The 24,314-nt window shown below is 41.3% G+C and overlaps 3 protein-coding genes and 1 pseudogene across 4 annotated transcripts in view; 3 read left to right on the top strand and 1 right to left on the bottom strand.

Annotated features, from left to right (window-relative positions):
* The window catches only part of LOC140356552 (phosphatase and actin regulator 1-like), a 72,969-nt gene that overhangs the window by 40,621 nt on the left and 8,034 nt on the right, over positions 1-24,314 (bottom strand). The window lies entirely within an intron of this gene.
* LOC140356551 (uncharacterized) lies at positions 2,052-4,148 on the top strand. Its single transcript, XM_072441576.1, has 2 exons — positions 2,052-2,239; positions 2,367-4,148. The coding sequence occupies exons 1-2, from the start codon at positions 2,200-2,202 to the stop codon at positions 3,959-3,961; spliced, it is 1,635 nt and encodes a 544-aa protein (XP_072297677.1). The 5' UTR covers positions 2,052-2,199; the 3' UTR covers positions 3,962-4,148.
* Positions 5,979-7,869, top strand: LOC140356550 (uncharacterized). The gene is made up of 2 exons (XM_072441575.1): positions 5,979-6,164; positions 6,292-7,869. The coding sequence occupies exons 1-2, from the start codon at positions 6,125-6,127 to the stop codon at positions 7,809-7,811; spliced, it is 1,560 nt and encodes a 519-aa protein (XP_072297676.1). The 5' UTR covers positions 5,979-6,124; the 3' UTR covers positions 7,812-7,869.
* LOC140356549 (uncharacterized) lies at positions 9,814-12,968 on the top strand (annotated as a pseudogene).

Here is a 24,314-nt window from a genome sequence, read left to right as displayed (position 1 = left end):
ATTCTTTTTTATATTTTGATTAATAATCATGCTGTTTAATCATTTGTTATAAAAATGTCTATATGTACGTGATTTAGAGTCTGATGAGTATCAAACTATTTTTTTTATCTTTGACGAGTCACGATAAATTGATTGACAGTTGCAGCTTGAACTGACTTCAAACCACAGGATAAATAAGTCATGTCTGTGAATCCGATCCATGACAAATAATGAAAAGGCTCAACTTTTTTCTGTACATTTATTTGAATAAAAAGACTCAGTGCTACAATAACTTATGTTTATATTATTACTGTTTTTTACTGCACCAGCTGTTAAAGTAAACAGTAAAATACTTCTGTTGACAGATTTGCAGCGAGTTACCGTAGGCTACAGGGCACAAAGATGACTCGCTCACAACTCACTGACTTAAATAACACAGATGACTAATTTTTCCGAAAAAAAAAAGGATCTGATATTTGAAAATAAATTGAAAAACATATTTGGCTTAAGGTTTGGACATGAACTGGTTTCCATGGAAGTAGAGACATGAAGACATTATGGAAAGCAACCTTACAATTTCCCACCATGGCAGCTTGTCACTACAAATCTGCTCCTCCCTCGTCTCCATCTGTCATTTTCTCAGCATTTTCAACTGTCTGGCTCTTGCTCATGCTACACATTGGCACAAACTGAACAAGAGATGTGATAGTATAGCTGCAGCTCCCACAGTGCAAAACGCTGCACAAAACTATTCACAAGCTATTTCCGTTTGTTTTTCTGTTCAAATGTTACACAGTTATTTAAATCTAAGTCTCTACATATTGTTTACTGTACAACTTCAGTTTCGTCTAAGGATTTAAGAGTTTAAAAAGATCACTGTGTTTTAGGCACGGCAAAATGTTAGATGGAAATACAGTTGTGGCAAAATTAGCGAGTGTTTGTTTCCAGAGTGGCAGGTTTTTCAAAATGTGTCCAAATGTTTCCTTGACGTCAAAGCGATTAAGACACAAAATAAGGAAATGTACGAATGGTGATTACTTGCAAATCTAGCAACATGATATCATTTTCAGAGTTGCTTTTTTTAGTTGGCATCAGAATAACATGCTAAAAATCATTGTTTAATTCCACAGTATAAAGTGTAGGTATACAGAGCTCACAATGTGCAGCTGTGCTTATAAAATGACCATCAAAACGACTGTGATTCCAGATAATGTGTCAACTGTAATCAGATAATCACTGCAATGTACTCAATCGTGCCTGATGTAATTCTCCTTTTTGAAAACCAATTTACAGACAGGAACATAAAGGATTATACTGGCCTTATCACATTTCATAAGCACAATTCTCTCTCACGCACACACTAAACTATAGGTTTTATGGTAAAAGGTTGATTTGTTTTTGTTTTTTTGCTTTACTTTGAATTCATCCTCCCTGTGGGCAAATTTTTAATTTGGATTAGCTGCGCCTAAGGACCAGTCTCCACACTTTGGTCTGCAGGAGCACCCACTTGTCTCACTGGCTAAACAGTTGGAACAGTATATACGTTTTGAGAAGTGGGGTGGTATAAATTAAAAAAGAACAAAGTAGGCTAAGAAAACAAAACAAGAAAAAACATCCATGGTCAACAGCCAGAGGAGAACCATTATAAGACGTTTATTTGATGGAGCTTCTTACTTTTTGAGGGGTGATTAACACATGACAGACATTTTAAAATGAGCAATTTCTCATTCATGCCCAAAGATAGCAGGTAGGTTATGTCAGGCAAACATTTTAAAAAGGGAAGAAGACGACTTTTTGTAAGTATTGGCATGTTATAAATGAAAAATGGTGACCTGGACCTGGTTTCTGCAGAGCCCCGTACCAAGCCTTGTGCTCTACTGACACCACGTGGCTAGAAATGTAATGACATACCAAAAACATTAAAATAAATACAACAAACATATAAATAAAAACATATTCCATAATTAATACTTTAATGATTCTACGGTGAGTGTGCAGTCATATATTTTGCATACTTATATTTAAAAAAAACAAAAACGCACCATTGCGTGATGACGTAACAACGTGAGCTCCGCGGCGTAAGCAGCGGCCACTTCCGTGCGCTTCCCATGTTATCTATCAAAATCATGGATGTTTAAAATGCGTTTCCATGGAGAAACAGAGTTGTAGCCGTGTAACGTGTTCGAGGTAACGGGATTTCTCACTGCACGGCTCCTCTAGATGCAACAGTGGAACAGGATGAGCAAGACTTTAAGAGAAGGTAGGCTAAATATGTGCAGTGCTTTTCTTCTGCTAGAACTGGAGCTAAAAGGCACTATTTGTGGAATAACGTTTCCAGATCGTCCTGTTTTGTAGCATATTAATGTGTTTGTTTTGCATTTGAACAGGACACCAAGTCGAGAGCTCCGATACAAAAGGACACGAACCACAGGATGTCACAGTCAGGACAGAGAATGTTGTTCCCTCAGTGGAAGTCACGCTTTCTTTTGATGATGATGAGAATGATAACGATGATGAAGATGAGGATGATGAAGATGATTATAACGCTGATGTGCCTCAGAGACAATCTGAGTACTCTGAAGATTGTATTAAAGAGAAAACTATTGTAAATTTGGAAACTGGTCCTAGTGATTGGAGAAAGGACAATCAAGCCAAGACCCAGTGTTGCATCGGCTCAGAGCAGGTCAGTCCTGATCCCGGTCACAACACAAGCTGCAATGAAGATGAGAGTTGGCATCCAGACTCACTGCAGCGGTCCAGGAGTTCAGACATCTCTGGAAGACAGATGTGTAAAAGAAGCAGCCGAATTAAGGCCTGCTCTAAATGTGGACGAGCCTTTACCTCCTCTGCAGATTTGACAAATCACATGAGAGTCCACACGGAAGAGGATTCTCACATTTGTGGGGAATGTGGAAAGGATTTTACCCATTATGATAAATTAAAGTTTCACCAGGAAAATGGATGTAAGGAAAGAAATGAAACTCTAATGCACAGAGTTAAAAATTGTGTTGTTCTTCTTAGACGCTTGTCTCCCAACCGAGAAAGAGACTTTCTTTCCAAAGATTCAGTGCAAACTGAAAAGCCAGTACTACATTCAAATGTGATCAAACCTTGCAATATAAACTCTTCTGAGACCAGCACATCTACCAAAGACAGCACTATGAAGTGCACACTATGTGACCAAATGTTTTCTGAACTTGACCTGATGCAAAGACACTATTTTAACTCTCACGTGGTTAATGGCTCATTCCAATGTAGTGTTTGTAAAAGAGCCTTTGTGAGGTTATGCGACATAGTGAGACATCACCAGAAGATGCGGCTCTATCCGTGTGCCATATGTAAAAGGTGTTTCACAAAACCTTCAGGGTTAAAAAGACACAAAACCAGTTTCAAAGACACCTGTAGAATACCACACATCAGTGAGGAGAAGATGATACACAGCTGCAATATTGCTCGTAGGTTAAACGCACATAAAAACACTCAACCCATTATGTGTTCTTACTGTGATAAGAAGTTTAGTTCAATTGACGCCCTTAAAGTCCATATGCACAGGCACACGGGAGGCTTCTCATGCCCATTATGTCCCAAGGTATTCAATCGAAAGCTATACCTCAACAGGCACATGGACCGACACAATGGACAGGAACCATACCTGTGTGAGATCTGTGGACAAGGCTGGTCCACTCAAAGATATCTGGACATCCACATGATCAAACACACAGATGAGCGTCCCTTTAAATGTGACCAGTGTGATAAGACTTTCAAGAGAGTGAATGTTCTGAGGCTCCACATCAGAAGCAAACATTTGGATCTCAGGCCATACGTGTGCCATGTCTGCGGAAAAGCACATAAGTTTAGCCAAGACCTTAAGCAACATATGAGTAAACACACAGGAATTTACCCACACAATTGTTCGAGGTGTGGGAAGGGTTTTGGGCGGCTGTATTATCTGAAGAAACATCAAGAAACAAAATGTAAATAACCTGCACGGTGAAACTTTTATGTATAACGATTCTGTTTGTTTAGCCATTCCTAATACTATGTATCAAAGTCATTGAAAAAAATGCAAAAAATGTGATTACTTGTGTATATTGTCTATTTTTATATAAAGGTAATCAAGCAATCCCTGAAAGCAACTTTTACTTTCAAAATATAAGTAAAATCGGTAGCAACATGATACAATTTCCCCAGTTGCTTTGGCGCTTCACTCTGATCAGACTCAAAATACAGTACCTTCTCACAATTGTCAATTCCTTTAGTTATATTTTTATTATTTTTATATATATATATATAAATAAACGTACAAAAAAATAAAAGACAAGAGCAGGGCCAGAGAAAGAAACAGATTGGGTGATTTAAAAAAATAACATTGTAGAAATGACTAAAATAAAATAAAAAGTAAATCCCATGAAAAGACAGTTTAAGGCAAATAAGCTTCTAAATAATAGCCACATTTAGTCCAGTTTCTTTGAAATTTGTCAGTTTCCCGGTTGAGTCTGTCTGTCAGTTATGATGTCGGTTCAGTCCTTAATCGTCGGTGCAGTTTGTGTCCTTCATTTTGTTGCGATGGCCTTTTCCCCAGATGCCAGAAGTATGCTCCACATGTATCCATCTATACCGTCCATGGCAGGAGTTTTAAGGCCCAAATACATAGTTCTGAAACTGAGTGGGACGGTGATGTCATAACCGCCTGCAATGTCTTGTTAATTTTTATCCAATATTTATTTGCAACAACAGGACAGTCCCAAAACACATGATAATGATGTGCCTCCTGGCAACCACAGTTTCTCCAACATCCAGCTCCTCTCTGTTAGTAGTGGGCACTTTGACATGGTGTTTATTCAAAAATGGTTCACATTCTTCCAACAGAATTCCTTCCAAACATGAGATTTTGTGGTCACCGATTGTAAAGTATGTACATTTTCCCATTCCTCGTTTTGAATGTATTTAGTAGATTGGCTGTCCAGGTCATTAATGCATTTATATACTTTAGATATTATTCCCTTTGATAGTTTTGACTTATATGCTTTAATAAAGATTTCAGTCAAAGATTTATAATAATCGTTCTGTCAGTTAATTTCACAGTATAAAGTATATGCAGAGCTCGCAATGCCAAAACTCATGTGCAGCTGTGGTTATGAAATGACCGCCAAAACCATGAAAACCATGCTTTACTGTGATTTCAGATCATGTGTCAAATATAATCAGATGATCGCTGCAATGTGCACAATAATGTTTAATGTAATTCTCCTTTATGAAAACCAATTCAGCACCAGGTTCTAGCTAGAAACTAGATTTGAACTATATTATTTTATACTGATCCAATCACATTTCATAAGCACAAGTCTCCCTTATGCACACATACTTTAAAAACACTCTGTTTTATGTAAGGGTTCCTTCTACTGTATGACTTTTAGCATATTTGTCTCACTGTCAATGTAAATTGTTGCCGCTACAACAATACGTTTTAAGAAGTGCAATGGAATAGATCCACACAAAAAATGGCTGAAGAAACCACACACTAAATAATCCATTGTCAACTCCCGGGTGGCAGGCAGTTTTTGTTTCAACTCTCACCCTGTATGAAGTAAGCGGAGCAGTTTTATTTAATGGCGCTTCTAACATATCTAATATTTTAAATTGTTACAGTAACATGCTAGAAGGCAGGTTATGACAGGCGGAAACTGGTAAAATGGAAAAAGAAGACAGCATTTTTAGTGTTTTTTTTATATCACTTTATGTCTTAAGTATTGGCATATTATAAATGAAAAATAGACAGTGAAGTCGGCATCTATTCAAAGCCTTGTGCTCTACTGCCACCAAGTGTTTTGAAATGTAATTGCATAAAAAGAAAAAACACATACTAAACGTCCTAAAATATGTATTCATTTAATATTTAGAGTGAGTGTGCGGTTATATATTATGCATGCAATGTTTTTTTGTGTGTTTTTTTTGCAGTACAGACTAAAAACTGAGCATTGCGTGATGACGTAACAACGTGCCGTGCGCTCCGTGGCGTAAGTAGCGGCTACTTCCGTGCGCTTCTATGGGCGAAACATCACCCATATTCCACTTAAAGTTATGCTTTATTGTAGCCGTGTAACGGTTCTGGGTTACGGGATTTCTCACTGCACGGCTCCTCTAGATGCAACAGTGGAACAGAATGAGCAAGACTTTAAGAGAAGGTAGGCTAAATATGTGTAGTGCTTTTCTTCTGCTAGAACTGGAGCTAAAAGGCACTATTTGTGGAATAACGTTTCTAGATCGTCCTGTTTTGTAGCATATTAATGTGTTTGTTTTGCATTTGAATAGGACACCAAGTCGAGAGCTCCGATACAAAAGGACACGAACCACAGGATGTCACAGTCAGGACAGAGAATGTTGTTCCCTCAGTGGAAGTCACGCTTTCTTTTGATGATGATGAGAATGATAACGATGATGAAGATGAGGATGATTATGAAGAAGATGATGAGGATGATGAGGACTATAAGAGCACAGCCAAGTGTTCCTTTTCACTGCAGCAATCCTGGAGTTCAGACGTCTCTGGGGAAAAGCGCAGAATTAAGGCCTGCTCTAAATGTGGACGAGCCTTTACCTCCTCTGCAGATTTGACAACTCATATTAGAATCCACACTGAAGAGGATTCTCACATTTGTGGGGAATGTGGAAAGGATTTTGACAAGTATGAAAAGTTAAAGTTTCACCAGGGGGATGGATGTAAGGAAAGAAAGGAGACACTAATGGATATTAAATACATCCAAGAAATGCACAGAGAAAAGGATATTAAAAAGTGTGTTGTTCTTCTAAGGCGCATGTCTCCCAACAGAGCAAGAGATTTTCTTTCAAAAATGCCCATCCAAAATGAAAAGCCAGTACTACATTCCATTCTGATCGAACCTTGCTCTATAAACTCATTGGCTGTTGCAACACAAAACAATACAGAGACTGATTCTGATCCACAAATAATTCAAAGCAAATTTGAGACCAGCACATCTACCAAACACAGCACTATGAAGTGCACACTATGTGACCAAATGTTTTCTGAACTTGACCTGATGCAAAGACACTATTTTAACTCTCACGTGGTTAATGGCTCATTCCAATGTAGTGTTTGTAAAAGAGCCTTTGTGAGGTTATGCGACATAGTGAGACATCACCAGAAGATGCGGCTCTATCCGTGTGCCATATGTAAAAGGTGTTTCACAAAACCTTCAGGGTTAAAAAGACACAAAACCAGTTTCAAAGACACCTGTAGAATACCACACATCAGTGAGAAGAGGATGAGAAACAGCTGCAATATTGCTCGTAGGTTAAAGATGCATAAAAACACACAACCAGTTGTATGTTCTTACTGTGAAAAGAAGTTTAGTTCAATTGAAACCCTGCGAGTCCATATGCACAGGCACACGGGAGGCTTCTCATGCCCATTATGTCCCAAAGTATTTCATCAAAAGATTTACCTTACAAGGCACATGGACCGACACAATGGACAGGAACCATACCTGTGTGAGATCTGTGGACAAGGCTGGTCCACTCAAAGATATCTGGACTCCCACATGATCAAACACACAGATGAGCGTCCCTTTAAATGTGACCAGTGTGATAAGACTTTCAAGAGAGTGAATGTTCTGAGGCTCCACATCAGAAGCAAACATTTGGATCTCAGGCCATACGTGTGCCATGTCTGCGGAAAAGCACATAAGTTCAGCCGTGACCTTAAGGAACATACAATTAAGCACACGGGAGTTTACCCACACAATTGTTCAAGGTGTGGGAAGGGTTTTGGGCGGCTGTATTATCTGAAGAAACATCAAGAGACAAAATGTAAATAACTTGCACTGTGAAACTTGTATGTTTAGTCATTCTTAATACTAATATTCATTCATGCCAGTTTATTTCACACTTCTATCAGTGCCATTGCTGTTCTAACATGACAGCTTTTGTCAGGCTCATAACTGGCACAAACTGTTAATAATCTACAGTTGGTTGTGAAGGACTAATGTTTTAGGTAAACTCACCCAAATTTACCTAAACTAAACTTACATAAAAATGTATTACTAATTTGTGTTACACAATCAGACCATTCACAACAACACATTCAGTAACTATAGTTAATTAAGTGTATAATGTTGAATCTAAGCTATGCATAATTTGCTGCCTGTAGCCTATAATAAAATAATTTTCATGTTTAAAATGTTAAGTGTTTTGTACTCTATATGGGCCTTATTTAGTTGAGCTTAGCACTGAGTATGTGGAGTGACAGAACACTGTTTAGTGCTATGATATACACATTACATGACACTAACCTTTGCTGGCAGGAAAGATCAATATGGTCAGTTAGTTAGGTTTGGTTTATCAGTTTATCTGCTTCATGTAAAGCCTCATTTTGAATTCAAGACAGGGAACTTGCGCGTTAGAGCATCCTTATTTTTAGATTTAGATAGTGGTAATTGCTGGGTTTTAGATCACATCAAAACATCCCATGGGCCAATAGTGTTGAATCCAAATGAATAGTGTTAAAATATACTGAGTACTAGAGTCTAGACACTAATAGAAATGATGAGGTTCTACATTTGTGACTTGACCTTCTGGTTATTTCATGGCAAAGTCCAATGACTCTTGCCCTGCATCTGACTGTATGAAATCATTCTAGAATCTGAAAACCACCAATATTATGACAGAATGTCCTTGATGAAAACTAGACAGTACTATTGATTTTGTGCAGTGCTACATTTCACAACAGCATTTCAAAATACCCAAAATGACATAATAGTGAAACTAGGCCCCATTTCGAGTAGCTTGCAAAGGGCTGTGGTGGTGGACACTGCAGTGCAATGGAATGGTCACATCTGGAAAAAGGAACATGAGAAACTAGAGAAATACCAAGGCCTCAGAGAGGAGCTGGAGAAGGCCTGGAGCGTGAAGGTATCGGTGGTGCCCGGAGTGATCGGAGCACTTGGGGCAGTGACCCCCAAACTGGAGGAATGGGTTGAGCAGATCCCAAGAAAGACATCGGAGATCTCGGTCCAGAAAAGAGCAGTGTAACGAGAAGAACCCTCAAGCTCCCAGGGGCCTCTGTTAGAGGACCCGAGCTTGAAGGGGGAGGAATAGAGACCACCCACGGAGGGTGAGGAAGAGTTTAAAAATATATATATAATATATATATATATATATATATATATATATATATATATATATATAATATATATATATATATCTCAAGTTGGCCCCTTCACACTTTAAATGTTATGAAAATGCAATTTAAAATTTTTGAATAGTTTACTTAGGTGATCGTTTAAGGCAATATTGCCTCATAATGTAAAGAATATATACAAAGTTTATACATAGTAGAGTTGAAGTAGATTAAGAGATCTGAGTTTTGAAAGAACAACAAAATATATATCAGTGGATTTTATGGCTATGAAAATGGGGACCCTCAAGGGATCAAGATCAAAATACATGGCGACATTTTAAAAATTTGACTAAATTCATGATAATGTGGGAAGTTTTATGGAACTGACTCCAAAAACAAATAGAAAGAAAATGCACAAAAGGATCCTAAATGGCCCTGAGGTGACCAGAGGGTCTCACCTCTCCTTTTATGTTTTCTCTTTACGCAGGGGCCAGTCAGAGAGCAGTGCTACACATGTTTGTTTTTCCCCAAGTTATGCAATAGCACATCGGCAATAAAGCTTCTGATTCTCATCCGCAAGAAACGATTCCCTCCATAAGATGGCGCTGATGCGCTGGTTCTGACCATGAGACGCCTCCAAAAGGCAAAGAAGAAAGCGTCCACAGAGGAATGGCTGTTGTGGTTACCACATGTGTCTATAGTACAGCTCTAAAGTTCTCTTTCCTATGGATCTCTCGTTCCTGTCTTTAAGTCTTTGTGTGAGCTTCATCTGCTCCTCTCGTGTCGTTGGACGTGGCTCATAGTTTTCTGTGAAACAGAAACAAAATGAACGAGCTTTTACCAGAACAAAGTAAGTGCGGCTTGCAGCGCGTCTGCAGCTGTAAAAGCCTCAGTATCGGGAGTATTGCGTTAGTAATGGTGTTGTGGTGTTTGCTGGTTCAGGTGCTCTGCCTCTGTCCTCCCTGCGCCTGCTCGTCTCTCCTCTGCAGCTCATGTCCGCGGCTCTGTGGGGAATCGTGCAGCACAGAGCAGTGCAGCACTACGGGCTGCTGGAGCACTTCATCACCGCGGTGCAGGACAACATCCCGGGCTTACTCACCTGCTCCGAGAGGCTCAACATCATCCTGGGTTTACGGGCCAAGGTCAGGCAGTCTTTAGTCAAATGTAGCACTTTGTGTGTGTTTTTTTTTACTATTTACTTAATGTTGTTCAATGTCTTTGTATTTCCAACAGGAGGTGCTGGAGATGTGTAACTATGATGACTTGTGCTGTAGACACAATATCGAGCTTCATTTGAAGAAGATGGATGATCTCATCATGGAGCAAACTGATGAGGTTAGACTCTATGTTTATGTCGTTTTGGCCTAAAAGAGAATATGCATAAGACGTGGCATCAACATCTTATTATTTTGAATGTATTTTGAAGGACGCCCGATCAAAGATGAAAGCATCGTTTGGACATTTTTCCAAAGCCATTAACTCACTGCTGGATGATCCATTTGAAAAGGACATGTTTTATCAGGTCAGACAGTCTGTTATTAATATGTTTCTGCTGTCATCTACATTCCATCCTCACTTGAGATGTTTCTGTCACCTTCAGAAAACTTCTGAGTTCAATCTCAAGTTTGACTCATCTCTGCAGACTCTTCTAAGACAATTACTGTTGCATTTGGAAAACATACTCCCTGTCCCAAGTCTTGATCAAGTGAGTTATTTGAGTCATTTACTCACTAAATGAATGGTCAAATAAAGTACAATCTTTTATGCTTTTCTAGACTTCACTCTGGCTCGGGTTTCCTCCTTCAGTTTTGAAGGAGTGTGAGGACATTTTGACTCAACCTGAGTCTCTCAATGACCTCATCCAGCACCATCAACTCGACTATACATTTCCACCAGGTAACGGTAACTTAATATAGAATTGGTAGTTAACATTGGCGTCAATAACTGTGTTTTGCATTTTAACAGGAGACTATGTTGATGACCTGAGTTTCCCAGATCTACAGACAGAAAGTAAGGCCGCACAATTCCAGAGCTCACATACAAAGGGAGATGAACCACACTACAATGTCCCGTCAGTGGACGTGACCCTTTCTTTTCATGATGATGAAGAGGACTTTAAGACCGATGTGACCCAGTCTGTTGTCGAGGAATCCTTCATCTGCCCCGTCTGTGGTCTGAACCTTGATTCTTTTCATTTACTCAGGGCACACAGTATCTCTGGCTGCTCAGGAGATGGTCGTGTAGAGATTACAGTTACTCTAGACAATTTGACTTCTGAAACAAATACTTTGATGACATTTTCTCAGTCTTCACTCTCAGACTCTGATACCATTTCAAAACACAACTTTGACGGGGACAACATGGCTTGCCTCTTGTGTGGCCAGGTTCACACTTCTAAGACGTTGCTGGAACACCAGAAGGTTTGTGTGGTGAGATATGAGCAGGACAGAGGGACCACAGCCCAGTGTTCCTTTCCACTGCAGCAGACTTTGAGTTCAGACGTCTCTGGAAGAAGCCACAGAATTAAGACCTGCTCTAAATGTGGACAAGGGTTTACCTCCGCTGCAGATTTGGCAACTCACATCAGAGCCCACACTGAAGAGGATTCTCACATTTGTGGGAAATGTGGGCAGGATTTGGACGGTTATGACAGTTATAAATTTCACCAGGAAAATGGATGTAAGAAAAGAAATGAAACGCTAAAGGATTCTGATTTCACTCAAATGCTTGTTGACCAGAAGATTAAGCAGTGTGTAGTCGTCCTTAGACGTTTATCTCCCAGCAGTGAACTCTCTCAGGACAAGAGTAGAACACAATCATCTGAGGAGAATATATTGATGGAGGATTTTGAGAAATGTCAAACAAATCATTTAAAAACTAAAACGCCAGTGATGAAAAATGATCTCTCTTCTATTTGGATTAAACCTTGCAACTTAAACTCTTTGGCTAGTGTCATTGAGAACAATGTGGAAAAAGATCCTGATTTCCAGATAAGACAAAGCAATTTGGAGAACAACAAAGCCACCAAACCCCAAACCATGAAGTGCACACTGTGTGACCAAAGCTTCTCTGAAATGCTTCTGATGAAAAGACACTATTTTAGTTTGCATAGGGTTAAAGGGTCTTATCAGTGTACTTCCTGTAAAAGAACCTTTGTGAGGTTATGTGACATGGTGAAACATCATCAGAACGTGCGTCTTGTTAAGTGCAAAGCTGGCTCAACTGGAAAAGCATGACAAACTAATGCCACACATTTGTGAGACTTGTGGAACAAGCTGTTTGAATGCTAGAGCTCTCAAAGTACATGAAAACGCACATGAAAATGCACATAAAATAGAGCATGAGTCTACAGTATGTACTTTTTGTGGTAAGAAGTTTAGTGCAAAGTCAGGCCTTACGGTCCATATGAACAGACACAAGGGAGGCTTCTCATGCCCAATATGTCCCAAGGTATTTAATAAAAAGATTTACCTCAGAAGGCACATGGACAGACACAGTGGACAGGAACCATTCCTGTGTGAGATCTGTGGAGAAGGCTGGCCCACTCAATTATTTCTAGACAGGCACATGATCAAACACACAGATGAGCGTCCCTTTAAATGTGACCAGTGTGATAAGACTTTCAAGAGAGAGACTGTTCTGAGGATCCACATCAGAAGCAAACATTTGGATCTCAGGCCACATGTGTGCCATGTCTGCGGAAAAGCATACAAGGGCGGCGCTGTCCTTAAGGAACATATGATTAAGCACACTGGAGTTTACCCACACAATTGTTCAAGATGTGGGAAGGGTTTTGGGCGGCTGTATATACTAAAGAAACATCGAGAGACAAAATGTAAATAACCTGCACAGTAACAGTGTAATGTGTAGTGCTACTGTAGCGTTTCACACAGGTTTATATCGAGACCATGGTAGCACAACCAATCTATATTTGAATGTTTTTTTGACAATTTAGTGAGCGTAAATGTCATTTATTGCCTATTCTGATAATAAAAGGACTTATTAAACATTAGCGATAGGAATTTTTATACGTTTATGACCATACTACAAGCATAAATTCAAAGTTAGTCATTTAGTTCAGCTGCTTGATTTATGCCAGTTTACTTAACACACTTCAGTCAGTGCCATTGACAAGCTCATAACTAGCACAAACGGTTAATAATCTAGCTTGTGAAAAACTAAACTCACCTTAACCATTAACGTACCCAAATCCTCTTCTTAGCCTGTATTTATTTTCTTTTTTCCCCCTCTTTTTTCCATCTGCACATTTTATTGCCCCGGATCAAGTACAAATAAATAAAAAAAATAACAGTAATAATACACTAGTAAAATGTGTTTATTAAAAAAGCACTGCAAAAACCATATTTAGACAAAAGTGTTGACTAAAAGTGCTCTAAAAAGAGTAGTTTACATAAGCTGCGTGTTAATTGAGAGCCACTTCATGTTTGGACTCAGTTTCAGTACACAGGCCGTATAGACTTAAAGAGCCTCAATATATTTTATTATTAAATCATTTATTTTACATTTGGTTAGCACTTTGAATAAATAAGGCCAGCTAACAGAATCAAAAGCTTTTTCAGCGTCCACACTTGTTATTACAGCTTTGCTTTGTTGTTTTGTATATGGTTTATTATGTGTAAAGATCGTCTTGTGTTTGTCGTTTGTTAATAAATCCTGTCTGATTTGGGAGTATTTGTTCCATTCTTTAGGACATAATTAAGGTGCATGTAGGATAGTTGTAGCTGACGCTATTTGTCAGTATTTTCAAACACTTATTTTCATGGGAGTTTTTATTTCACTATTATTTTATGTCTCGCCAAGTTGGTTCAGGCATCATTGTAGTTGTTTGTTTATTTATTTGTTTATTTATTTAATTTGCTATTTACCGGTGTAAGTCATCATGTGACCACGGGCGTAGCCCGGAAGTATAAATAGAGACCGGGAGAGAGAGATAGAGGGGAGAAGCCGTGAAACAGAACGGTAAAAGAAAAGATAAGCGTCTGCCAGAAAACCACTTAACTACCAATGGTCACATGTTGGCGAACACGGTAAATATGCTTATGTTTGTTTCTCATACTGTTTTGTAATTCGTTATTGCTGATGCATTTTCTGTTTTTGTTTAGTTTTCACGGTGTCATGGTGTCAAATCTACAATTAAATCTGACTGGACACAAACAACAGTATGGAGCGTGATGTCCTTTTTTTTTAGACCAAGAAAACCACGGTAGTTACAGTGAAAACGTGAGCTGATTCATCGCACGTGTGTGGCTGTGACTGCGCTTCCTTTCGCATCCTGACGGCGGCGCCAGAGTCCATGATCGTCGCCTTACAACAAGCTACAACGTCTGTCGTCTGGGGAGCAACTAAAACTCGACGTCAGGTGCAACTGGGAATGTCGGACTCAACCACGGATGAATAAAGTAAGATAAAGGACACAATAAATGCAAAATGACATCTCAAGACAATAACTCCTCTTCAAGTGAGAGTGAAGAGGAAGTTGAGTCTCAAGCACAAACTGAAACCAATGCTAAAGAGGAAGAAAGTTTTCCAGAACAAGACAAAGTTGAATCAAAAATAAGGAAATCTTCCCGTAAAAGAAGTTTAACTCCAAAAGCGCTGGAGCTAAAGGAGCAAGAACTAGTTCGTAAAGTAAAAAAGTTCATTGCAGTGTATGAAAAATGGAAAACAAGAATAAAAGACATTCGAACAATATTAAAAGAAGAATGCGCCGAAAAGGATTTCTACAATATGATGGATGAAGTTGAAAAGTTTGACAGTGAACTAACAGGACTATATGATAACATTAGAAAACAGCTCCAAGTCAAGAAATAAGAAGGAAAATGGATGTATGCACAGCTGTTACCATTGATTTAATGCGCTTAATGAGAGACAGACTGATTGAAGAAGCTGGAGAGTTTGATGCGGTGGCAGTGAAGGCAAAATTACGTGCACTTTTAGACAATGATTATGCGAGATCTATATTTGGGTCTACAGCCACCAGAGCGTCTTCACGTAACTGTCGTTCAGAACATCCCTCAGAAACTCTTAGTATCTCATTAAAGAGAGCAGAAGTAGCTGCAGAGTTAGCTGCAAAGCAAGCTGAAAATGACATGGAAGAGGCTATTGAGGTGCAACGTCAAGAACTTAGAAAACTTGAAAAACAGAGAGATTATGGGAATGCAGGCTAAGTTGAGAGTGTATACTGATGAAGAGATGAAAGTGATAGATGAGAGATGTAGTTCTGTACATAGCAAAGGCAGTGCTAAGCTATTATCTCATGCTAAACATGTAGAGCCAGCAATGCAGAGTGAATCATTTGTTAAGGCTTTTCATGAGTCAGTTGCTCTCACTAGACTTCCTGCTCCAGAGCCCACTGTGTTTTCAGGTGACCCTCTTAAGTTCATAGAATGGAGCACAAGTTTCAAAGCGCTCATAGAACGACGGCGCTCAAATCCTGCGGACAGGTTATTTTATCTGCAAAGGTACATAGCAGGAGAGGCTAAATCTACTTTAGGAGGCACGTTCTATAGAAAGGATGAGGAGGCATATCAACAGTCGTGGGAGAGGCTGAATGATATGGGCATTCATTTGTAGTGCAGCGTGCATTTAGAGGGAAGCTTAACAAATGGCCAAAGATAAATGGAAAGGAATATGTTAAGCTAAGAGAGTTTAGTGACTTTCTGCACACATGTTGTCATGCCATGCCCCACATAAAAGGTCTACAAGTGCTCAATGACTGTGAGGAAAACCAGAAGTTGCTGACAAAACTCCGATTGGATCACGTCAAGGTGGAATCGTTATGTCACTGAGGCACTAGACTAAAGTAAGGACTACCCAAGCTTTAAAGAGTTTTCGTCCTTTATCTCTAAAGAGGCTCGCATTGCGTGCAACCCAGTGTCGTCCTTGTATGCCCTAAAACCACATGTAGACAGCCAAATCAGAGAAACCAGAGGCACAAAGGGAAATACCTTTGTCACTAATGTAGAGTCAGCGGAGCAAGTAAAATCCAAAGGCTCAAAAGATAGAGACTTTCTACTGCAAAACTCAAGCAAATGTATGTGCTGTGGAGAGGACCACATCATACACAAGTGCCAAAAGCTTAGAGAAATGTCCATAGATGACAAGAAAAAGTGCATATTTGAAAACAAATTGTGTTTTGCGTGTTTGAGAAAGGGGCACATTTCAAAAGACTGTAAAAACAGAGCAACATGTGGCATATGCAAAAAGAGCCACCCAACTCCACTGCATGAGGACCGCGCCTCACCAGATAAGTCCCCTTCCAAGAACATAATAAATGAAGCCACCACCTCACTCTCGTGCTCGGTGGGAGATTGTGAGCATTGCAGCACATCAATGATTGTTCCTGTGTGGATCTCATCAGTTAATAATTCCGACAGCGAAACTTTGGTGTACGCTTTATTGGACACTCAAAGTACTCACACCTTCGTTGATCAGGAAGTGTGTGAAAATCTGCAGGTAGCTACAGAGCCAGTTAGACTAAAGTTTGCCACTATGACTTTTCACTATAGAGTCTCTTTTGACCAAAGAGTACGAGGACTTAAGATTAGAGGGTTCTACTCAGACACTAAGTTTGAGTTACCCCCAGCTTACACCAGAGACTTTATTCCGCTTGAGCGTGCTCATATCCCTACTCGTCAAACAGCCAGTAAATGGAGACACCTTGCAGACTTAGCTCAAAAGATGCCCCCTTTAATGGACTGTGCTGTTGGACTCTTGATAGGGTATGATTGTTCCAGAGCCCTAGCCCCCAGAGGTCATCGTTGGTGGTGACAGTGAGCCTTATGCTATTAGGACCGATCTAGGTTGGAGCATTGTAGGGGGCGGGGCACCTAAGCTTGTAAACGCTAGCGATGTAACTGGTTTGTGTCAGAGTGTCTGTTAAAAAGGTTTCTCCGGTGGCCCCTTCAGCCATTATTAATACACTGGAGTCAGATTTTGCGGACACCAAACCAAATGATAGAGACATTGTTGCAGAACAAAGCACACCCCCAGAGATCATGGTGGGAGATCCTGAAATAAAAACAATACAAGTGCTAAAAACTGAGTCAGCACAGCAAAGTGACATAAAGGAGCACTTGGCAAGATTCTCAAAATGGATGACGGCAGTCGGTGTCATTGCTCGCATCAAACGGATGGCAAAGAGAATTAAGACAACAGACCCTCCAAATGTGGAGGAAAGACAACAAGCGGTGTTAACACTAGTCAAACTTGCACAGAAGGATGTGTTTGACAAGGTCATTAACAAATTGACTCAATCACAGAAGTTGCCCTGCAACCACAGACTCTTTGAACTTGATCCATTCCTACAGGACGGTGTAATGAGAGTAGGAGGAAGGCTAAGAAAGGCTTCCACACGTTTTGAATTGAGACATCCTGTTGTCCTTCCAAAAGACTGTGATGTTACCCGTCTCATTATTGCACATTATCATAACAAGACCCAACATCAAGGCAGAGGACAAACGTTGCATGAGATAAGAGCAAACGGCTACTGGATTGTGTGTGGAAGTAAAGCAGTAGCTCAGTACATCAGACAGTGCGTGTGGTGTAGGAGAGCTCGTGCACCGCCTGAACAACAAAGAATGGCAGATCTACCCTTCGACCGCATCGACCCTTCGCCACCGTTCACTTATTGTGGCATGGACTGTTTTGGACCCTTTAATACCAAACAAGGTCGTAAAGTGTACAAGCGGTATGGTCTTCTGTTTACATGTTTAAGTAGTAGAGCAATTCATATTGAAATGTTAGATGATATGACAACCGATGCGTTTATTAATGCTTTAAGATGCGTTATAGCTATTCGTGGACCTGTGCGACAGATCAGGTCAGACCAAGGAACAAATTTCACAGGAGCTAAACGTGAACTATAAAAAGCTTTAAGTGAAATGGACAATGAGAGAGTGAAATCCTATCTGGCAGAAAAGCACTGTGACTTTGTTATGAATGCACCAAGTTCAAGTCATGCAGGAGGTGCCTGGGAGCGTCAGATTAGGACGGTAAGGAGCGTGCTGTGTAAAGTTATTGATCAAAGTGTTGATAGATTGGATGATGCATCCTTAAGAACTTTTCTGTACGAAGCGATGTATATTGTGAACAGCCGCCCACTTACAGTGGACAGCATCAGTGATCCCAAAGGTTTAGAGCCCATAACACCAAATCACTTCGGGTGGGGGACAGGTCTCTCACTGTTGTGGCGGCCTACGGGCCGAACAACAGTGCAGAGTACCCGGCCTTCTTGGAGTCCTTGGGAGGGGTACTGGACAGTGCACCGACCGGGGACTCCGTTGTTCTACTGGGGGACTTCAACGCCCACGTGGGCAATGACAGTGACACCTGGAGAGGGGTGATCGGGAAGAACGGCTTCCCCGATCTGAACCCGAGCGGTGTTCAGTTATTGGACTTCTGTGCTAGCCACGGATTGTCCATAACGAACACCATGTTCAAGCACAAGGGTGTTCATCAGTGCACATGGCACCAGGACACCCTAGGCCGGAGGTCAATGATCGACTTTGTTGTCGTGTCATCAGACCTCCGGCCCCGTGTCTTGGACACTCGGGTGAAGAGAGGGGCAGAGTTGTCAACCGATCACCACCTGGTGGTGAGTTGGATCCGCTGGCGGAGGAGGAAGCCGGACAGACTTGGCAGACCCAAGCGCATTGTGAGGGTCTGTTGGGAACGTCTAGTGGAGCCCTCTGTCAGTAGGGTATTCAACTCGCACCTCCGGGAGAGCTTCTCCCATGTCCCGGGGGAGGCTGGGGACATTGAGTCCGAGTGGACCATGTTCTCCGCCTCCATTGTTGATGCGGCTGCTCGGAGTTGTGGTCGCAAGGTCTCCGGTGCCTGTCGTGGCGGCAACCCCCGAACCCGGTGGTGGACACCGGAAGTAAGGGATGCCGTCAGACTGAAGAAGGAGGCCTATCAGGCCACTCTGGCTTGTAGGTCTCCGGAGGTCATCGACGGGTATCGGCAGGCCAAGCGAGCCGCGGCTCATGCTGTCGCAGAGGCAAAAACCCGGGCCTGGGAGGAGTTCGGGGAGGCCATGGAGGAGGACCAAAGAAATTCTGGCAAACCGTCCGGCGCCTCAGGAGGGGGAAGCAGTGTCTCACCAACACAGTTTACGGTGCGGGTGGAGGCCTGCTGACCTAGACTGGGGATGTCGTCGGACGGTGGAAGGAATACTTTGAGGATCTCCTTAATCCCTCAGTCACGTCTTCCGAAGAGGAAGTAGAGACCGGGGACTCGGAGGCTGGCTCATCCATCACCCAAGCTGAAGTCACTGAGGTTGTTCGCAAACTCCTCGGTGGCAGGGCTCCGGGGGTGGGTGAGATCCGCCCTGAGTACCTAAAAGTATCTGGATGTTGTAGGACTGTCTTGGTTGACACGTCTCTGCAACATCGCGTGGCGTTCGGGGACCGTGCCTCTGGACTGGCAGACCGGGGTGGTGGTCCCTCTGTTCAAGAAGGGGGACCGGAGGGTGTGTTCCAACTACAGAGGGATCACACTCCTCAGCCTCCCAGGTAAGGTCTATTCCAAGGTACTGGAGAGGAGAATCCGACCGATAGTCGAACCTCGGATTCAGGAGGAGCAGAGTGGTTTTCGTCCCGGTCGTGGAACACTGGACCAGCTTTATACCCTCCATCGGGTGCTCGAGGGTTCATGGGAGTTTGCCCAACCAGTCCACATGTGCTTTGTGGATCTGGAGAAGGCTTTCGACCGTGTCCCTCGGGGTGTCCTTTGGGGGGTGCTCCGGGAGTACGGGGTCCGGGGCCCTTTGCTCAGGGCTGTCCGGTCCCTGTATGACCGGAGCAGGAGCTGTGTTTGCATTGCCGGCAGTAAGTCAGACCTGTTCCCAGTGCATATTGGACTCCGCCAGGGCTGCCCTTTGTCACCGGTTCTGTTCATAATTTTTATGGACAGAATTTCTAGGCGCAGTCAGGGGTCGGAGGGTGTCCGGTTTGGGGACCACAGGATTCCATCTCTGCTGTTTGCAGACGATGTTGTCCTGATGGCTCCATCAAACCCGGACCTGCAACATGCACTGGGACGGTTTGCAGCCGAGTGTGAAGCGGCTGGGATGAGAATCAGCACCTCCAAATCCGAGGCCATGGTTCTCGACCGGGAAAAAGGTGGCTTGCCCTCTCCAGGTGGGTGGGGAGTCCTTGCCCCAAGTGGAGGAGTTCAAGTATCTCGGGTTGTTCACGAGTGAGGGAAGGATGGAGCGTGAGATCGACAGGCGGATCGGTGCAGCGGCTGCAGTGATGCAGTCTCTGCATCGGACCGTTGTGGTAAAGAAGGAGCTGAGCCGAAAGGCAAAGCTCTTGATTTACCGGTCGGTCTACGTTCCTACCCTCACCTATGGTCATGAGCTTTGGGTAGTGACCGAAAGAACAAGATCGCGGATACAAGCGGTCGAAATGAGTTTCCTCCACCGTGTGGCTGGGCGCTCCCTTAGAGATAAGGTGAGGAGCTCGGCCACACGGGGGGAGCTCGGAGTAGAGCCGCTGCTCCTCCACGTCGAGGAGCCAGCTGAGGTGGCTCGGGCATCTGTTCCGGATGCCTCCTGGGCGCCTCCCTCGGGAGGTGTTTCAGGCATGTCCCACCGGGAAGAGGCCCCGGGGAAGACCCAGGACACGCTGGAGAGACTGTCTCTCGGCTGGCCTGGGAACGCCTCGGGATCCCCCCGGAGGAGTTAGAGGAAGTGTCTGGGGAGAAGGAAGTCTGGGAGTCCCTGCTCAGACTGCTGCCCCCGCGACCCGGCCCCGGATAAAGCGGCAGAAGATGGATGGATGGATGTTATTGATTATACATGTTTTAAAAAAAAAAGTTTTGTTTCTTGGAAATTACCTTGATGTACATAGAGTGTATAATGTAACAGTTTAATTGTTATCCAAGTTAATTTGGTGGGAGTGTAGCTGACGCTATTTGTCAGTATTTTCAAACACTTTTATTTTCATGGGAGTTTTTATTTCATTATTTGATGTTTCGCCAAGTTGGTTCAGGCATCATTGTAGTTGTTTGTTATTTATTTGTTTATTTATTTAATTTGATATTTACCGGTGTAAGTCATCATGTGACCACGGGCGTAGCCCGGAAGTATAAATAGAGACCGGGAGAGAGAGATAGAGGGGAGAAGCCGTGAAACAGAACGGTAAAAGAAAAGACAAGCGTCTGCCAGAAAACCACTTAACTACCAATGGTCACATGTTGGCGAACATGGTAAATATGCTTATGTTAGTTTCTCATACTGTTTTGTAATTCGTTATTGCTGATGCATTTTCTGTTTGTTTAGTTTTCACGGTGTCAAATCTACAATTAAACCTGACTGGACACAAACAACAGTATGGAGCGTGATGTCCTTTTTTTTTAGACCAAGAAAACCACGGTAGTTACAATAGTCCACATTCATAATTGTGCTTTCTTAGCCTATATTTCAATCACTCAATCAAGATTTATTTGTCTTATAATAACCCTTCTCCCTTAACCCGTCTTATACTAGTATTGATAAAGTTCATAATTCTAAAACTGTTCAGGGAAGGTCAAATTGGTATTGTTATTTTTTTCATGATCAATACTTACTCAAAGTAGCAATTAGAATTTTAAACAGCTCTGCTAAAGAGTAAAATCATCAACTGTCATGACTGTGACTTGTGATTGATGATCGTCATAACAGTCATCGTTATAACAGTCACATTTAAAGATGAGACAAAGCGATTCGGAGAACAACAAAGACCCCAAACCACGAAGTGCACACTGTGACCAAAGCTTCTCCTGATGAAAATACACTATTTTAATTTGCATAGGGTCCTATCAATGTACTTCCTGTAAAAGATCCTTTGTGAGGTTATGTGATATGGTGAAACATCAGAATGTGCGTCTCGTTCAGTGCAACAAGTGTAAGTGGTGTTTTTCAAAGCTGAATCTGTTGAAAAAGTATAAATTACATTTAAAAGATGCTTGTGCAACACCGCATGTTTGTGAGACGTGTGGAAAACACTGTTTGAATGCTGCAAACAGCATCATCAAAACGCTCAAACTACAGAATGGGTATAAAGTCTGTACTATTTGTTGTAAGAAGTTTAGTTAAAAGCATGCACTTGTGGTACATATGAACAGGCACACAGAAGGCTTTCCATGTTCAGTATGTTCCAAAGTATTTATTCAAAAGACAAGCTTTAAAAGAAACATGAACAGACACAATGGACAGGAACCATTTACCTGTGTGAGATCTGTGGACAAGGCCATTGCAGCCTATCTGAAGATCCACATGGTGAAACACACAGAAGAGCGTCCCTTTAATGTGACCAGTGTGATCAGTCTTTTAAGAAGGAGAGGAATCTGAAATGCCACTTCATAAACCAGCATACGGATCTCCGGCCGTTCATGTGTAGTGTCTGCGCTGAAGCAGTATTCTTTACGAACATGATGAAACACAGGAGTGCGCCGGCACATTTGTCCAAAATGTGGATGCAGTTTTGCACGAAAGTATCAGCTAAAGATGCACAGACAAAAAATGTTTTGTTTGGCCTCTCACAATAATTACTTATTCAACTCAAATAATACAAATATATTTTTGGATTATTATAATTTTGTACATTTTCTGTAGCAATCACACGTTTTGCCTTAGACCAATTGGCCTATTGTAAAACTGTATTATGTATTATTTTGAGTCTTGAGTGTTGATATTTAAGATGAGATAATAAAACTGACCTGATCAAATGCCAGATGTCACCAAAAGATTACTGTATTTAATGCATCTATTGCACCATTATGTTTTATGCTCAGGAACCCAGATCTAATCATGTTAGTCTACAATGTCGAAATGAAGCAAAAATGGAAATCACAGCATTTTGTCTGAGATCAGTAACTGACAATGAGCGTTTTGCTCCGTGCTCTCTCATCCCTGCCACTAAGTGGCCAAAACAAAACAATTGCATTATTCTTTTTAAGTTATAACCCTATTCCATGTTTGTACGCAAAAGGATGAGCTGAATGATCTGATCATTCTTCACACAATCACAAAGCATCACTAGTTTATGTCACTGTAAAAACAATGCACTCTATAAAAGTTTAATGTCAATGCGTGAATAAACATGTCGATGTGATATTACTTGGAGTGCATCAAATTACTAGAACTTGTATATATTTTCTTACAATAAAGATCTATTGTACCTACGTCATCATGTGATGTGATCATGCTCCTGTTTACATCACTGGAGATTTGGAAGATGTGGAAAAAAACACACTCTGGTTTTCCATTACTGTTCCAAATCTACAGTGATGTGAATATGAGCATGATCACTCACATGTTAGTCTACTCAATGACCCTCAGTTAAAAAAAAAGTTAAATGACATTGAGATTATTATTATTACTTATGTTGCGGATGACAATAATGGTGAAATGTCCTTCTCTGGGATGCAGCTGTCGCCTCAGCCAGAAATAAACAAAAGCAGGGAAACTAAACAATTTATGGAGCAAATTTAAACTTTGGGATGCTCAACCTGTCAAAAACAAGAACCCTTAAATGCTACAGGAAATTAAAAAGATAAGAGATTAAATTGATGATGGCCTCACATGAAATAATTGTTAAACATGATCTTCACCAAACAAAGATATTATGAAATTGGTTCCCTAAAGAGTTGGAAACTAATGTTTTTTTACTCCCGATTCTTTAGCTTAAGTGGTTGCTTTTATGTTATTATGTAACAGAAAACATATTAAAAAGGTCAGTGAAACCAGTTGTATGTTCATAATAAACTAATATTGTGTTACATTTTACTGGAGCATGTGACAAATCAATCAATCAAATCAAAAATGATTATTTTTTCTTTAGTTCTACTCGATTGTAGAAGAATATTCAGTTGTAGTCATTTAGTAGAACTTAACTGCAATACATGCAGTCAGTAATTTATCAAGGTCACATCAAATAATTGTTACAAGTGACAAGAGAAAAGACCTTTAAAACAAACGATTAATCGATTAAACGTTCTCCATCTCGGAAGAAGTCTTCTCAGACACATCAGTGCGAGGACCAAATATCAGGTTTACAAGAGAAGACGCTGAGGAGAACCACTTGGCCTTTCTTGATTGTTCCACGATCAGAGGAGAGGACGGGAAACTCCAGATAGAAGTATACAAGAAACCGACACACACGGATCAGTACCTGATCTTTGACTCTAATTCCAG

The sequence above is a fragment of the Eucyclogobius newberryi genome, unplaced genomic scaffold (assembly GCF_026437365.1).
Source record: "Eucyclogobius newberryi isolate DKJ021-1_F unplaced genomic scaffold, fEucNew1.0.hap1 SCAF_12, whole genome shotgun sequence".
Lineage (NCBI taxonomy): Eukaryota > Metazoa > Chordata > Actinopteri > Gobiiformes > Gobiidae > Eucyclogobius > Eucyclogobius newberryi.
The sequence above is the reverse complement of the archived record's forward strand: the minus strand, read 5'-3'. Positions and strand labels throughout refer to the sequence as shown.